General features: G+C 39.2%; 1 protein-coding gene across 3 annotated transcripts in view; it reads right to left on the reverse strand.

Annotated features, from left to right (window-relative positions):
* Nucleotides 1-18,213, reverse strand: part of ascc3 (activating signal cointegrator 1 complex subunit 3) — a 252,888-nt gene that overhangs the window by 218,030 nt on the left and 16,645 nt on the right. For all 3 annotated transcript variants that reach the window (XM_049583116.1, XM_049583118.1, XM_049583117.1), the window contains exon 5: nucleotides 7,858-7,975. In XM_049583116.1, coding sequence (XP_049439073.1) covers nucleotides 7,858-7,975 — 118 coding nt within the window. The remainder of the gene's footprint in view (nucleotides 1-7,857; nucleotides 7,976-18,213) is intronic.

Raw genomic sequence — 18,213 nt, forward strand, 5'->3', positions numbered from 1 at the left:
TTATGGTCAAAAACATGTCGTGTGAGGTCACAATAACCTTGACCTTTGACCACCAAATTCTAATAAGTTTATTCTTGAATCCAAATGGACATTTGTGTCAAAAGTGAGGACTCTCCCTCAAGGTGTTCTTGAGATACTGCCTTCACAAGAATGAGATGAACGCAAGGTCAGTGACCTTGACCTATGATCACCAAGATGTAATCAGTTCATTGTTAAGTCCAGGTGGATAACTGTGCCACATTTTAGGAAATTCCCTCAAGGCATTTGTGAGATATCCCAGTCATAAGAGCGGGACGGATGGATGGACAGACAGAAAGACGGACGGACGAACAGACAGACAAACCGAAAACACAATGCCTCCGGCCACAGCTATTGCCCGCACAGAGGCATACAAATATAGTTGAGATACCAAAAACATTAATAAACAGTCAATATTAGCACACCTTGTGACCTGACAAATATACGTCTAATATTTACACCCCTTTTAGCTCTTTTTGGTCTAGGCTCCTTAACTATGTAAGAGATGTCTGGCATTTTAACTACTCAATGCTCCACAGTAGTCATCAGATAGCTTCATGACAGCAGAGTTTGCAGAGAAAAAAACTATGACAATTAGCTTTAAGTGGGAGAGCTACAAGAGGTTAAGAGCTAAAAGGTTTGATAGAGCTGAATGGAACTATGAAATGGGTGATAATCACTGTGGTTTTCTCACTGCAAAACACCTTGACCACAATCATGGGGCTCTATTAAGTCATCTATAGAGCATAGTCTAAAGTACATGGCGCAAGTGCATTCAGGGCGTGTCCAACTCAATTTTGCGAGTTAAAGGGTGCTTGATATGGGCACAAAGTAAGGCACAAGAGGCAATGGGGTCGTATTTAGTCCCATAATTAATCATACGTGTGTTCTGGGTGTAACGTGAATTCAACCAATCAGAGGGTCATCTTCCATTTCCATTAACAGCCAGGTGTGCCTGCATGTGGTGCACTGCTATTTACATGATGGATTCGGCTAATTTGAGCAGCGAGCGTTTTTCTGCTGTGAGTAATGCAGTAAAAGCAGTAATGGTACTGCAGCAAAATATCGAGGGACATTTAAGCATCAAAAGTAAAAACTTTGAAGGAAAGACTATACATTTGGTTGATTTTAATAACTATAAAGTATTTAAAGTGTGCACTGTGCAGCTGTGTTATTTCAGAAAATAAAAGTATCGGATTGTCTTCAAATGTCCTGCATTGTCCATCCAACAGTTCAAAATCTCCCAGAGTATTCAGTTTACTGTCAAATAAGTGATCTTTTCCATCACCCTCTCTACTTCCATGACATGTAACCTACATGTCATGGAAGTAGAGAGGGTAGCAAACTAGAAGACAGCAAGTTTGTAAAAGTAAACAGCCCAATGGGCAGTTTTCCTGTGGTGCTCTGTGTACAATGACACAGCAGGAAAAGGGTTCACTGACAAAATGTGGCTAGAATCAAGAATTGAAGTTTAGGGGCAGAAATTTACTGTATTTTAGAATAAATTGCAGTATGTGAATGTGATTGTACTTTTGCATTGAATAGCCTGTGCTTTATCAAGCACCTGTTCAAAACTTTCTGGGATATTTGGACATGTTGTCTTTTTAATTGTCCTTTCCACATATCCCTGCCTCTATCAGCCATTGAAATGTGGAGAAGAGCCACTGAGAGAATCTGTTCTTTGATAAACATGCAAGTGCCAAACTGCAAACTGCAATTTAAAAGCTAATCAGCAAGAGACAGGCATTCCCACTAAATCCCACTCTTCCTGATGGCATGCAAATAGTGGAAAATTTAATCAGCCTTTTTTAACCCCTCCTGACTTCACCCTCAGTCGTCAAGGCAACACTAATCTCAAAAGCTGTCTGGCAAGTGAAATTTTTAACGCTGATCAAAAGTTCTTCACAATGGGAATAATATCATCTGAGGCTTGAAGCAGCATATGGGTGTGACCACGGCTACAGCTTGTTTTCTTTGGACTAAAATACTGCATAAAATGTTTACATTGCTTCATTTCTGTATGTGGTTAGTTTAGTTACGCATTACAGGTGCACCATAACTTCAAGCTGAATCACAGAGAGAATGTATTTTAGACTCTGATTTGTCTGAGAGTTGCCTTGTTCATCAAACCTGTCATCCCTCCAGGTTAGATGATTTTGGCAATGAGGTCTAATGTAGGGCTGGTCTAATTCCAGTCTCTGTGTATTCAGGAACAAATGCCAGACTGCATTCTGCTGTAACTTCTCTTCTAATATCCACAAACCAAGAGCAAAGTAAGCATCGATCAAAAAATGTTTGGACTCATTTTATAATTTTGTTACAGTAGACATTCCAAGCCATCAGATCTACCAACCTAAGTGTGTAAAACTTTTGGGGTTTTTTTTGAGGATAACTAAGATTTATGTCCTTTAAAAGGCTGTGCCACCAACACATCGATTACTCCCAACTAGCCACACAATCTCGGGGAAATACATAAAATACTGATGATTAATGAAATCATCCCAAATTTGGATTAGCTTCGAAGATTGTACACCATTATTAGGCGATATCTTTCACAGATAAAATATACTGTGTCAAGCTAGGCTGATGTCTCCCAGATTTTGTGTTTTAAGGACAGTGCATCAAGCATTGAGAAGTTTGGTTAGACTGAGGCTGTCTGTTGGTAATTTAAAAAGCATGATGGTCTTAGGTAAGCTTGTACGGTAATGCAACCAGAGTAAAACATGTCAGAGTGACCCTGTGGACAAGTTTAAAAGTATATAAAAATACTCTGCTATGATTTTATGTTGTCTAATCTGGTTTCCCCACATAAAAAGAAGCTGTGAATTTCAAGGGGCTGGAAGCACATCTACTCTTTCTCCCTCACTGAGAAATTCTGGATCTAGACTGCACCACACCAACCACCAGAAGCAAAACAATAGTTTAAACATTTGTATTTGTATGTGCGATCTAAGCAGCTTAGAACTTAGAAAGTGTGTAGTGCGTGTGTGTACACACTTTGAATGGACCTATCTCATGCCCAGTATGTCATAGAGATATGAAACTTTGCACAGAGATGCCTCTCCTCATGAGGAACAAATTTGCCTCAAGAACCCATAACTTCCAGTTATACAGATTTTACGCCATTTGGAATTTTTTGAAAAACACTTAAAATCGATCTCTTCCTAGGAAGTTTGACCGATTTGCATGAAACTCGGTGAACATAATCTAGGGACCAATATCTAAAGTTCCCTCTTGGCAAAAGTTGGAAAACTTACTAAAACTAAGCTTCTATAAGGCAATGAATATTGCGGAGGGCGTGGCTCATCACATAAAGGTGTATAACATCTCAAGAGTTTCACCGATCACCACGCAACTTTGTAGGCATATGACCAAACATAATCTGAGGGGACCCCTCCATTATTGACCCCATCAAACAAAATGGGGGCGCGACGCGGGGAGAAATGTAACTCTAATTGGCAACTAGGTGGTGCTATAACAACAGAAAAATGCTTTAAAATGGCTAAAATGTGACCGATCACTGTGGCTCCCCCTGTGGCCGAATGTTGTTTTTTTTTTCTTCTAATTTTTGGTATGACTAAGTCATGGTATGGTATGCTGTACTCAATGGGTATGGACTAGTATATATGTTGCAACAACATCATGCTTCAGGTCACGTGGAACAAAGTTTTAGGAAGGGCTTGGGAAAATAGCATTTTGAGGCTACATTATACATACTTTGACCAAGGTTTAAATTTTCGGATTTGAATACATGGGTGATAGAAAAACCTCAAGAAAAAAAAAAAAAAAAAAAATCTTAACAAAAATAATAATGGAGCCACTCTTTAATTAATTACATCCTCACTGAGCTTTTTTGTTGAGGCTGCAAATGTGTTCAGTTAAGTTGTTCAGTTGTTTTAAAATGGACTTAACTTCACTGGGTGATACTAATTATTTCATTGTCTAATATTACATCTGATGGTATACATCAATGATTTAACCTGCTTAATGAATGAACAGAGTTACTAGTCTACATTAATTAGCACATGTACCATTTCACACCGAGCATTAAAATCTATATTTAGGAGCTGTGAATTTCAAATGACTCTAAAAATCTCTAAAGGATGAGTCTGTATGACTTTTAATAGTTGCAGGGATTATTCTGACAAAGCAGGAGCTCTCTCTTCTAATCTTCAGCTCCTTTTTGATGTCTACCTTACATATGGATCAAAAGACAGCTCTGGTGATGAAAAATGATCCATCCTATCTTTCCAGCAATATCTTCAAACACTTACAGCTCTACTCTACACATTAAGGGGGGGAAACCTGCCACATAAGGACAAAGGAAACAGGGGGTCAAGATACAATGCTGTCTCAGGATAGAGGACGGTACAGTAGAAAGAAACAAGCAGGCGTGGAAGGCGAGTACGTCAATAGGTAGGCTGCTTCAGTACAGCTCACTATCAAACCTCCTGAAATACTATCTCATACAAAATCAATGAGGTCAGCTTAAAGCTGCTGGGAGAGTGAGATAACTACAGCAAATACCAATGTAAGCCAATTCCAATAACAGCCTGTGCTTACTGTATTTGGGCCTCAGCAACACCTTGCACGTGTCAGCCTTTCCTCTCTTAGTATGACACGATATTCTGTCATTTCTCTTATTCATGAGAGGTATTTAATAAGGGACAGAAATAGAGAACCTGTCTGCAGGGTAAAGGAACGCTGCACAGCTCAAACAGCATAGTGATGGACTGACCATGATGGGCAACAAGGGTTTAACCAAGCCCCTAAGAGGTGCTCTGGGCTTTGAAGCCAATTTTCATAGTAGCCAAACAATAGAATTTCATCTGTCACGTGATGCCATTGGGTCCAAAAAAAAAAAAACAACCTTTTTGTTTTCCCACTGACTTAGATTGTGAAAGAGAATTCTGTAAATCAGCGAATACATTTTTCTGTAGGAATGCACGGAATATTCGGTAACCGAATATATTTGGCCGAATATTGCAAAAAAACACACATTTGGTATTCGGTGGAATGAGTTAAAAGCAAGGCCGAATAATAGCGGAGTGTTTTGATAATGCAATCAAACAGCGTACCGTGATGGGCGGAGTAAAATGTCGGCAGTGTGGTGATCCATCCGTCACCGCACTCGCATTTGTGACTAAAAATAGTTTTGAGCGAGCAAAATAGGCTTAAATCATTCAGCACGCTGTGCGAGCAGCCTACAGATTTCAACCAGCAGCAGAAACGAAAGGCGAATCCCACCGACTGCGGGTTGAACGGGGGTCACAGACACAGACAGTAATGTATTCCTGTCAAATACGGTGGCCATTGGCTTACCGGCGACGGAGAAGTCGGCTCCAATAATATCCTCTTCTGGGCATGTGGACTGCCCAGAAGCACCTGAACAGCCGAGCCAGCCGAACACAGGTATGTGACGTATCAGAGGAGAAACGAGCCGTTAACGGCACACAAACCTCACCGCACTTTAGGGACTGTTCTTTAGTTATGAAGGGACTGTCAGGGGAGGAGGGTGGCTGGTTGATTTTTATTTCATTTATTTATTTTATTTTGATCCCACCTATGTTAATCACTTATTGATGCTGTTTTTGAAGTATGAATAAGTCAATAAGTAATTTCCACTGAAATATCATTGATGTATTATAGAAAAGTGATTTATCTTTTTATAAATGACAAAAGGCACATCTGCCTCATTTTCGCTGTGGTATCCTGATACTACTCAGAACCATGATATTTTCATTGGTATCGTACAGTGGGATCCAATTTTTGGCACCGTGACAACACTAATCTGGAGGGGGTTCATCTGCAAAAACTAATGAAAAACTAAACAACGATATTCGGTATTCGGTACTCGGTATTCGGCCAAACGTTTAATATTATTCAGCTTCGGCCACAAATTTTCATTTCGGTGCATCCCTATTTTTTTGAGCATCACAACCCCTGCAAAATGACTGAATTCACCATCACAATTTGATCCACTCAGTCCAATTATATTTGGAAAGTCTCAAAGAGTCATATGACTAAATCATTTTATCCACATTCAAGTTAACAGAGCACAGCCAGGAAGTAGCCTGCTGAACTGGTGGAAGTCTCTAGTGCGCCTACTCTATGATCCACAAAGTGTCTAAGCAGTGCCGATCATCCAGGTAATTGTATATGTAGCAGTGGAACTTTTTTGGTTTCATGCACCACTGAGCAACTTATATAGAAAAGAACAAGGTCCTGCCTCCAACGCTGCAGTTCTCTTTATACATCCATGGATTTAACGTAAAGCTGGTAACTTCAAACTTAACTGAAGTATCTGTATTCTAATAGACACTGGAAATAGGCACGTTTAATTGTTTTAAACTGCTGTCACAGAAGTATGGGTTTAGCTCCTCACAAAATTTACAAAATAACAAAATAAAAACAAAAAAAATTGTCCAATGTAAATATTAACACTGAAATAAAGAGTCTAAATAAAGCCAAGTAACTGTTTGAGGGCCAGGCAAATGACTGATGGAAATAGAACAGGGGTGTTTTCAGAGTGGGAGCATACAAGTCAGAATTACATAGGGCCCAAAATTTGTATATTTATTGTATTTGATTGAATTTGAAAATAAATGTCAAGTGCAAAAAAAGGTCCAGTGTAAGAGTCTAAATAAAGGGCTGTTAAAGGGCCAGGTAAATGACTGATGGAAGTAGAACAAGAGTGCTTCAAGAGTTGGAAAACACAACTGGGGCCAACTCTATACTTTACTTGGGCACCTCTGTCTTTACCAAACTACTTGTGGAAATTGGAAGAATTTTCATGTTACTAATTACCAACATGGTGAACAAGATTTAAATTACCAGCACCGAGGGCTGTGCACTATATCAATAGTATAATGAAATCATGATATGAGCTTAGATATTGTCTTAGATTTTGGATTTTGTAATATCATAAGCGTAGTCTTTTCCTGGTTTTAAAGATTGCATTACAATAAAGTGAAGCAATTTTCTAAACTTACCAGACTGTTCTAACTGGTATATTATTTGCCTTCACTCACTTAGTCATTATATCCACATTACTGATTATTATTTATTTAAAATCTCATTTCAAAATATTTTGTGAAAGCACCAATACTTAACCCCTCTTTTTCATGGCAATATCGATATCAAGGTATTTGGTCAAAAATATTGTGATATTTAATTTTCTCCATATCGCCCAGCACTATTATGATAAATCAACAAAACCTCCGCAATATAAACATATAAAAAGGATTTTATACCTGTTTAAGGGTTTTTTTTCCTCCTGTAAAGAGTTTAGGTGATAGATTGGTGACAATAAATAATGATGCCATGAATATACCATGGCAGATCAGCTGTTTAGTCTGATTACACTGAACAACAACTCTAAACTGGGTTTAAACATACGGAAATGAAACAGTAAAAGACTTTCTGTAAATGATCTCCAGCATAACTTTCCCTTGAGCTGTCCAACACACTGCGGCACCTTTAGGGGAGACTCTCCACTATAAATAAAAAGACCCGTTATGGGCACCTCTCTGTCATCATCTTGATTCAGAAAGCAAGAAATACAGTCTAATATAAGCTAAAACAAAACAACCTGCCCAATAGCAGTAAGGTGTACACAGCCAAGCTCTTTTTAAGGCCAAACATACACAAAATATTATTTGATTTTGTATGACGATAACAAAGGGGGGGGGAAGGCCCTAAAAACACCTCAAGACCTTTAGAATGATCTTTTTTATGTACATAAATTCATATCTGGTATTCATGACTACTTCAAATCGTCAATACAAGAAGAGATTGTGTAACCATGGAGATGACCTGGTTGCCATGGGGCTGTCTCACCTGGTGGGTAGCCAGTCCTGTCAGGTGGGATGGCGAGGAGAGAGTCGACGATGGCCGCCCTTCGCTGGAGGAGGGTGGAGATCATCTCCAGCCCCTCTGGGCCCAGCAGCTCGAACAGCTGGAGGGAGAGAGTGGAGAGAGGGGAGATGGGGAGTGAAAATCAGTAGCCACAGGCCAAAAATACAGTCATCTACTGTAGCAGCAAACGTACTACCATGCACACACACACATATCCAAACATGTATACACATCCTATGGCTCACCAATACCCCCAACACGCTTCTACTGCCAAGGATGAGCACCTGGTAATTACCATCCGCCTGGTACAGAATATGCTCTGCCGCTTAGCCTCCCAAACATAGCCACCTGGCACTTAGCAAGTGACAGAAAAACAACAACAACAACAAGAAATCCTGTGCACAGCAGCAGCAGCACACAATTAAAACCTTAGTAAAGACGGGGCTGGAATATCATTGTGCGATGGAAGTGATGATGAAGTTTGTGCTCTCTAACTGGAAAATAGCAGACCTGAAGACCGAGGATATGTAATTTGAATTTGTAAAACAATGCAGTATTTTTTTCCCCTCTCTCCTTTCAGGCTTGGTTTCAGGATGGAGGCATGGCTTGCTCTTTCAGTCTGTCCTCCCTTGGGAAGGCAATAGTCAGCACAGCAGGGAACTAAAACAACAGACGCACTTTGATGTCAGGTCAGCCATCGTCTTTGTTGGGGTTATCTTTGTTTCCCTCGGTGGTCTCTTTTATATCTGTTCTAAACTTCTATTGGTCTCTCTGAATGTCTCTGTTTTATTAGAGTTGAGTGTGCTGTATGTCGGCAGTGGGTGGGTGGGAGGTGATGGGGAGGGTTGGGGTTTCACCTGCTCAAAGGGAATATTTTTTTATTTTTTTTATGAACTCTCATGAATTCCGTCCTTGGAGTTGAGTGATTAGGTGTGGCTTCTGCCGGGACTGAGAGGCAGACTTTCTCCTTCAGATGGATTCTGTACAGTCCGCCATCCTGCAGGCAAACCCAGTTCCGAAGCATTAACTGTATAACAACTCCACATCCATAAGGCCACAGGTCAGGAGTGTAACTGTCTGTGTCCTCTGCTCCTTTATCTGTGATTAAATATTCAGCCTGGCCTGTTCAATTTTTCTGCTGGTAAATGGAACAACTTAAGCATTATTCGGACTGAGTCGGACTGGTAGGAGCTGTATCTCTCCTGAGGCCAATTCAACATGAACCAAAATTTAGAAAGAAATGCACCTTAGATTCATTTTAAACAGTAGAGTGTTTATTGTACCTACATTCATTACATCTCATATGGTGAGACACAACATACCAGGATTTAAATGTGCAAAAAGTTGTCTATTATTTCTACCATACTTTGGCCAGTGTTTGTAAAAAGAAGTATTTAGGCATAGATGTATAAAAAACATTGTACATTAAAATGGGGAAAAAAACAATAAAAACATCCTTTGTGGAATTTCATGGTGACAGTTCAAATATATATTATATGAATAACCTTTTCAAAGAGAACATTTATTATAAATAAGGGGCTACTCCTCTGCTTATTCACAGGTCCCCAAGTGCAAGCTGCTGGTTAAATAGCCGACTACTGTTCAGTCTGAAAGTCACAATATGTCAAGAGTTGGGGGGGGGGGGGGGGGCTAACTATAGGCTTTGGAATAAGCAATGCCATGAACTCCATGTTCAGAAGATTAAATTACACCACTCTGCAGCCTTTCTGATGAGTTATGGTCTTGTCTTAGGCCACACACACAAATATGTTTTTGTTTTAAAACTGCGGTTTGGAACAAAACGATCTCTGTACACACAAGCATTACAGCATAATTTCAGAATGATTCTCCTTCTGTACTAATACACCTGAAACTAGGGATGCACAATATTGGAATTTTTGCTTATACCCAATATACCAATATATATACAACTTATTTGGCTGATAACCAATAGAGTTATCACATACAATGTTATTTGAACATCTTTATCAATACATCCACTTTTTCCCCAGCTAATTTAAGTGATCATCAAGTCTCTTCTGTAGTGGAATTAATATCACATTATGCATGTATACTCTTATCGTGATGGCCCACCAGCAGATGGAGACATGAAGACATGAAATAGAATGCTTTTCAATGTATGTAATATTTATTCATTGTGCAAATTAAGAAAAAACATGTTGGCTGATTCTGATAGTTCATTTTAAGGCCAATGTCAGACGATACCAATGACATGCCAATGTTATCATGCATCCCTACCTGAAATGCACATCACATGACCATTCACGTACACTGGGCATGTGCATACCATTGTAAACAAGAAGCAGATTATCCACTCTGCAGTTGGTTCACAGATGTATAAAGAGAACTGGATAAATGGTTTACAGCAATGCCCTGTTCATTCCTATAAAAGTTGCTCAGTGGCTTATGAAGCCAAAAATGCTTGATTTCTGCAGTATGAAATTACCCCGATCTTTGCATCACTAGGCCCATAGAACAACGGCACGAGAGGCTTATGCCAGCCAAGTGGCTAACATCTTTAACCTTAACCTAACTTGAATGGGGGAAAAAAAGAATTTTCTTGCGGCTCTTTTAGACTTTAGAAATGTTATTGGACCAAATAGATCAAATTCTGATAGTGAAACAAGTCATTTTGTGGGGTTGTGATGTTAAAAAAAATTATCCACTGATTTACAGACATCTCTTTCACAATGTAAGTCAAAAGGAGTCTTTTTGGCCCCATGGCATCATGTGACAGACCTGAAAGTTGTAATTCCAAGGTTTGGCAACTTTGTCGAATTGACTCTTAAGCCTGACACTTTTCCTGGTGGTTGGTTTCTTGGTTTCAGAAAATGCTATGGGAATGGTTAATATTAAGCCCACAGATTTCTTTATTTGGACTGACGATGAAGTGGAAATTATCCTGAAAGAAACACATGAATATAAGGCAGTCAAGGCAGCAGCTATAAGCTGTTAGACTTGACACGTTGTGACTGATAAGACCCAATCAGAAAGTGAACGTGGGTGTCTACATCATAGTTTCCAAAATTCTCCATTTCCGCCCATCCAGACTAAAATGCAACCTCTGATTCTCAAACTAAAACAGGGTCAGCAGTGTTTTGAAAGGTCTCCATTTTAATGGACCAAAACAAGTGGCAACGTCTGAGGCTGAAAAATGAAGCCAACGCGAAGGTGCCAGTTCCTAAAATGGCCACTTGAGGTTGGCTCCAAAGCAGAGTCAATTCCTATAGACCTCTATGTTAAAAACTACCCAACTTTACAACAGAAATAAGCATGTTTACAGCCTGGTACAAAAAAAAAAACAGTTTTGATCTGAAAAGCTCATTTCAACAGTTATGACAACTGTACAAGGTTTTTTTGTTTTGTTTTGTTTTTTTTTATTTACAACTCACCCATCTATATTTCATTAAGGCCAATTCTATTTCATTGTATTTAAGGGTGGGGTAGCTCAAGTGACAGGCTGTCTGTGAGGCGTCGCCACAGTTGTGAGTCAGATCCACCCCTCGCTCACAAACAGCTCCAACCTCTCGCCCAAACACTTCTGACTCCAAATAAACCAATATAGTGACGGCCAGAATATCTACCCAAGGCTTCAAAATGGCAGTCCGCAAACTGATGGGTGATGTCACGGTGGCCACGTCCATTATTTCTACAGTCTATGGTTCCAAAACGCTGGAGTAGTTTGGAGGCTAGGCATAAACCTAGCAATATTTGAGTGTTTTAAGACTAAAATGTATTAGTGTGGATGTAGCTGTAAACACACAATGCTGAAGCCCTTGTCCAAATCAATTACTGTAACCTGCTTCTACTTGGCAATAAATAAATGACTTCATAATGTTTGAAATGTTTTGATGCTAGTGTCAATATGATACCTGAGTTTCAGTACCACTACCAAAACAAACACTTGCCAACTTAAAAACGTATGTTTATGTACAAACCCTTTTATTGTTTAACAAAAGAAGACAAATGATTAAAATGTTAAATGTCTAAATATAAGTAACCAGCTGTTCAAACACTTGTTTGACATCACTTTCAGGCCATCTACACAGGACACACATCTTTTCAGCTTTTCAGTCGTCCTTCTGATTCAATTTTAATCAATGTCAAGGTTTCACTTGTACTTTCCTGTGCATAACTACAGTGCTTGTGTAGTCTGAAAACACCTCCACAGCAGTACAGCAGCTGAACACTTCCAGTGAGACACTGATGGAGGCTGTTGCGCTGCTGACATTCTGCCTGTATGGAGCCTGTGTAGACAAGCTGTTTTCTGCCAAATTTGATTTACTTGTAAAACCCTTTTCTGTTTTTAACAAAATGAGATAAACTTCTTAAATGTTTCAGATACAACAAAAATAGCTGTACAAAAACGTTGCCAAAAAAATGCTGTAAAGATTAAAATCATGGCTTAGATAACACCTGATGAGGCCAGAGGAAAGGCTATGTTCTGTGCCTTAAAATTTTGAGGTTACATTACATAACTTTCATTGGGCAAACACTTTTGTCCAACAACTTACAGTAAGTGCATACAAACTTAGGAGGATGAGGAGTTATATGTAATAAAAAAATGTCAGTACAACCCTCACAAACAGAAATAGGCCATGTCCACTACAGGGATTTAACACCCCATAATTCAAGGTGTAGCCAGAGTTACAGGTCCTGTTTTTGTTTTTACAGTACTCCCTTATCTTTGGAGGTGAGTTTCGTGACCAGAAATTGCAGCTCTGCTCAAAAGGTGGAACTAAGTCTAAGTCCAGGTATTCTCTGGCGGGGGAAGGAAAGCAACAGCTGGTTTCCAACATGGCAAACACAGCAATTAGTAACACAGGACTTGCGTTTAAATAAGAACTGCAAGGATGTCTGTTTCAATATAGAGCTGATATTCTGATTCAGAATATCTGACGTGTGTTTTGCTGCAATGTTCTGCATTTGTCTGTGTAAATTAGGAATGGGTATCAGTACTCAAAACCTTTATGGTACCAACCAAGTAACCCAGGACCAAGTAGTACAGATACTTTTCCAGTCAAATGACACCAGCACTCAATCCTTCTTTTATCCAGATCTAGAAAAAAATGACTATTTGTATGGTTTTGCTCGCAGCTAACTACTGCAAGTGTTCTTTGATCCATACAGTCTATCTATCTATCTATCTATCTATCTATCTATCTATCTATCTATCTATCTATCTATCTATCTATCTATCTATCTATCCATCCATCCATCCATCCATCCATCCATCCATCCATCCATCCATTTTTTGTATCTGTCCTTTTATTGTGTCTTGTATTTTTATTGTACTGTGCTATGGACTTCCTCTATGTCTGGAATAAAGTGGTGAATTGAATTGAATTGAATTAAATTGAATTATCCATCTATCCATCCATCCAATTCAAGCTTCAATTTACGTGATTCACGTGGCACTGAATGAAGTAAAAGAAAAAACGGTATCAAATAAAGTACTCTATTGGCATCAGTATCACTTTAAGGGTACTGACACTGATATATTGGTATCGTAATTTTTTTAAATGATGCCCATCCCTAATAATGATGTTTGATATGTAAATGTAAAAGCAGCACATTGAGATTTACGTTGGCCCCCATGTCCCCTTCTTAATGATGTTCTGGTTTGCAGCTGCGATGGACTTGTCAGTTCCCTTACAGTCAAGACACACAGCGAAGATTTTTTTCAAAATCTCATACTGTGTCTAACTTAAGCAGATCATAACATATCAGGTACTGAATTGATCTGAAGATGTTCTGCTTCAAAATTAGACTAAACTCTTTTCTATGGATGTCAGTTTTTGAGCCATGACAAAGGCCATGGCCTGCCTTGAGTGTGCAGTAATAAATGTGCATACAAAATATTAGGCTGATTGGCCCAGTAGTACAGGAGATTAGCTGTAGACGGACACACACACACACACACACACACACACACACACACACACACACCAAAACGCATGATTCCGTCAATGCGTACACCTAGCAGTTGATAAAGCAGTACTAAAAACCCAGTCCTTATGGGTTCCTAAGGTTTCACATTAGAGCCTGGTGATATGGACCAAAATGTTGTCATAATAAAAACAGTCATATCACTTGATATCCATAATTATCATGATAAAAGTCAAATTGTTATTTCTTCTTCTGATGTGATTCCAATTCCAAGGTCAGTTTTTTTTCATGCAGTAATTCAAGCTAAGTAATTCAAATTCAGATATAAAAGATTTAAAATCAGTCCGTAGTGACATATTTCTGCCCCTGCACCCCCCTCTCAGAGCTCAGCTACAACCACAAAACGTCAGCAATCGAGGGGCAGCAATAAGAAATAATAAGAAGCAGGTTCTCTCCATTGTCAGCTTTAATGGCACTGAGTGCAGAGCCTTTAGACTTGACTGTTGACTTTGGAGTCACACAGAGGTAGATGCATGGAGAGTCTGCAGGTGCTCTCACTCGCTCTCTTGCACGCGCACACACATACAGGGCATTCTACATCTAAAGATGTCAGTGGGAGAGTTCGCTTCCAAATGTCAACTACGTGAGAAACATTGAACCAGCTGTAACCAGCTGAAGTTGTACAATTCTGTACAACTTCTATCCCTTCTGCAGAGTGAGAGAGAGAGGGAGGGAGGGAGGGAGGGAGAGGTGCTGCAGAGGAGCAGCATGGACAATATAAAAGCCTTAGAGTATCAGGGAGACGGAGAATGGAAGTGGGTGAAAATGCAGGAGGACAATGATGGAGCACTTTCCTGATTCATAAGTAAATGTAAAGGATAGCAAATAAGTGCTGGAGGTTTCAACGGGGTGAGACACAACAGAGGCCTACAGTGATCCTGACCTTTATTTTATATTGCCTTTCTGTCTATTCTCTTCGCTTCACACAGGAGGATGTGGAGACAGATGAAAACAGAAGGGGAAGCCTTCTGCTTAGCTTCTCTTAGCTGTACTGTTATAACAGCTCAATGCCATCTACAGTACGGTTTCCTGGGAAAAAACTACCTCCACTGAACTACAATATTTTTACTCATTATGTGGCGTGATTTTAGAGCATATGTACATGTAAATAATAATTTTTAAAAAACAATGCTTTATTGATAGCTGTCATTTTTTATAACTCACTAAACATGAAATCATACAAATATACAAAAACATTTGGCAATACATATCTGTTCATTTATCATGTCCTCCAGCCTCAAGGCTTTCTTGTTAGATGCTGTCTGTCACAGCTTTGCCTCACGCACAAACACATAAACATGTTACCTATAAATATCTGTCATACCTTCAGTTACTCAACATTCCCCACTGCTGGAGACAGAAGGCTCCTAAGAGCCAACCCAGTGGCCAGATAAAAGTTTGGCATTGAACAATGCTGCAATCGACAGATACTACCATTGGCACTTTATTATGTAGTGTAATGTTGTGGTTAATGTGATGTCAGGTTTAGGCACAAGAATCATTTGGTTATTGTTAGGAAAATATCACATTTTGGCGGCACAATCCCCACTGGAAAAGCAGCTATGTGTACGTAAAAAACAGCTGCTTTTTCTGCCACTATCCCGGCAGGAAATGCAGAGATGTCGTGACAAAAAACAACCACTTTTCATCGCACTATCCCCACAGGAAAAACAGCTTCCAAACACCCCCATTTGGTGTACTGGACTATAAATTAAACATTCATTTCATTCATAAAGGCATAAAACAGTAAAATGTTTCTAAATCAATGCAGTTCATTTCTTTTTTTTTTTAATAAAAAAGTTGCAAACTTTAAAACACTTTTTCTGCTTCTTTCTGTTCATCAGGCAGTGAGTTTAATCAAGATGAGTTTGCTTAGCTGGTGGAAGAGCCTGTAACTAGTGCCCCGTTTGCTATTCATTTAATCGAGAACCCCTACCAAAATACATATGTATCTATTAGGGCTGGGCAATCCTGAAATTGATATTACTTTTTTGTCCCTCGGGTTCAGATGTATACCATGTTATGAGAACATTAATATTAATAAAAATGTATGCTCACTGCAATAAACTGTGTTCAAATGTTATGCAGACAAAAGTCTAGCCTGGTTTCCAGAGCTCTGAATCAACACCTGCATCTCAGGTTTGTTCAGCCATTCAAATAAGCCTGGTACTGCTCACTGACAGCTGTTTCTCTAGATGGAAAAACAAAGCCATAAGCCACAATAGAGTTGGGTTGAATTCAGGTTATGCCGGTCTGGTCCAGTGTACCGGTTTGAAATTACACACACACCAGCTGAACCGGCATTTGTCATTATGAGAGGTTCTGGCAAATTAAAAAGTAGCCTACATCTGCAACCTGTGATGACTGCCTCACAGTGCTAAATCCAGCTCGTACTGCATTGGTGATAGGCAATATGATTAACATAAGCCCCGGCTGGTGACGGCAACACAAAGGAGGCTCAGTGGAGGTGGGAGCAGCGCACTTTGTGTTTCTTTACTTGAAAGTTCATGTGTTTTTTGGGGTGACATCTCTAAAGAAAACTAAAACTGTGCAAATATGGCAACATGGCTGCATGCAACTCAGTGCTACCCTTTTGAGCTGAACTTTTGAAGAACTCCAAGTTTATTTATTTATTCCTTTTGCTCGCTTTGAAAGCGCCACAATGGACAAGCAACAGCTGATTCATTAAGCTGAAATGAGGAATTATCTATATTCTATATCTATATCTATTCTTTCTAATTTTACAACAAAAACCAAAGTAAGGTGGTAGCTGGCTGGAGGGAGATTGCCAGGTAACTGAAAGTCTTTGGAAAGTGGCCATTGCTAATAGCAACCTACTTGCTGTTGAAAATATTGCATGTGGTTTCCAGTAAATATCACAACATAAATAAATGTTTTTTTGTTTAAAAAGTAAGGGCAGACACATAGGAAAATAGCGAGTAGGCTGCTCACCTATCTTTTAAGTAGTTATGTCTCAAGTGTGATCTCGAGAGACCAGCTGATATTTATGTGGTTTGTTCATATGATGTGACAGTAGTGCATATTTAATACTGGATTCAATGTGGACAGAGAGCTCTGATGTTACATGATTCAACATGATAACCAGACGCACATTTGCTGTTAAGAGACAGTGTCATTATGGTCCACTCTGGAGCAGCTGCTAACTCAAGTACAATACCTGCTAATATTCGGTATACCAGTCTGGTCCAGTGTTTGACTTATTATCAACTGGTCTGAAAATTCTTCCACCAGCCCTACCCTGAGCCACAAGAGTGTATGAGATGGTACAGGGTTTTGTAAGTTGACTTACAAAAATAACAACTCTTTAATCCAAATATATCTTCAAAAGTTACCTGTTCCAAGCGACCACTGCTGCTAATTGCTTGTTTATCAACTAAAGATGATATTGGGGGGACACCAATCAGTGTCCCATGGGGCAAAATAACAACCCCTGCCAAACAGAAAATGCCAACACGAGTAAGATGTTGAGCTAACAAGTGAGAAAAAATTATAGTGAAATTCAGTATATTCATCAGGCTAACAAAACTCTGTATGCATGTAAAACAAAAACTTGTTAGTTTTATCTTTCCTTTTAGAAAAATTGCTCAAAACAATTAACTAGACAATGTAAAATAACTCATAAAATAAATGAAATGATCATGAAAACAAAATTTCACTTCAATGTATTAATACTAATGAATAATCACCCAGTCCTACTGTCTGATTCTAGACCTAACCCATCTCACTGCCACTCCACAGCTTATTAATATGATCTCATCTCATCTTTCTATCCTCTATATTGTTAGGTATATTAGGTTGCTTAAAGCCACTGTCTTAAAGCTTGACCTCAGCTTTTATGACGCACATGTTTAGTTGCTAATAATTCCAAAGTTTCTTTATTACCAATGAAGGTCAAAGCCATGCAGAAAGTTGGAAATGTCTAAAAGGGTCTGGAGGTAAAGGCCAAGGATGACTTGGTTTAACAGCAAGGATATGATAAACCCAGCATCTGGATCAAACCCAAAAGGCTTGCTGTTGAAGGTCAGGGTTATAGGATCAATAGGAGCCCCAAGATACTAAATGTACCATTAGGACGGGTCAAACTTCATGTCACAGAAATACCATGTTGAGAGTTGACTTGTCATTTTTAAGTTCAAGTTCAGTTTGATCCCTGAAGTTCTCCACCAGGTCTTTATCAGAACAAGAGCTGCCTCTTCAACGGCAATCTCATTTTGTCAGTCAAATCTAGCAGTTTTTGGACAAAGATCAACACAGGATAACAGCAATGCAGGCTTTAAACTTATACAAACTATTCAAACAAGTCTTAGTCAAAACTCACTGCATAACTAACTGTGATGGAAAAAGAGA

The sequence above is a fragment of the Epinephelus fuscoguttatus genome, linkage group LG8 (genome assembly GCF_011397635.1).
Source record: "Epinephelus fuscoguttatus linkage group LG8, E.fuscoguttatus.final_Chr_v1".
NCBI lineage: Eukaryota > Metazoa > Chordata > Actinopteri > Perciformes > Serranidae > Epinephelus > Epinephelus fuscoguttatus.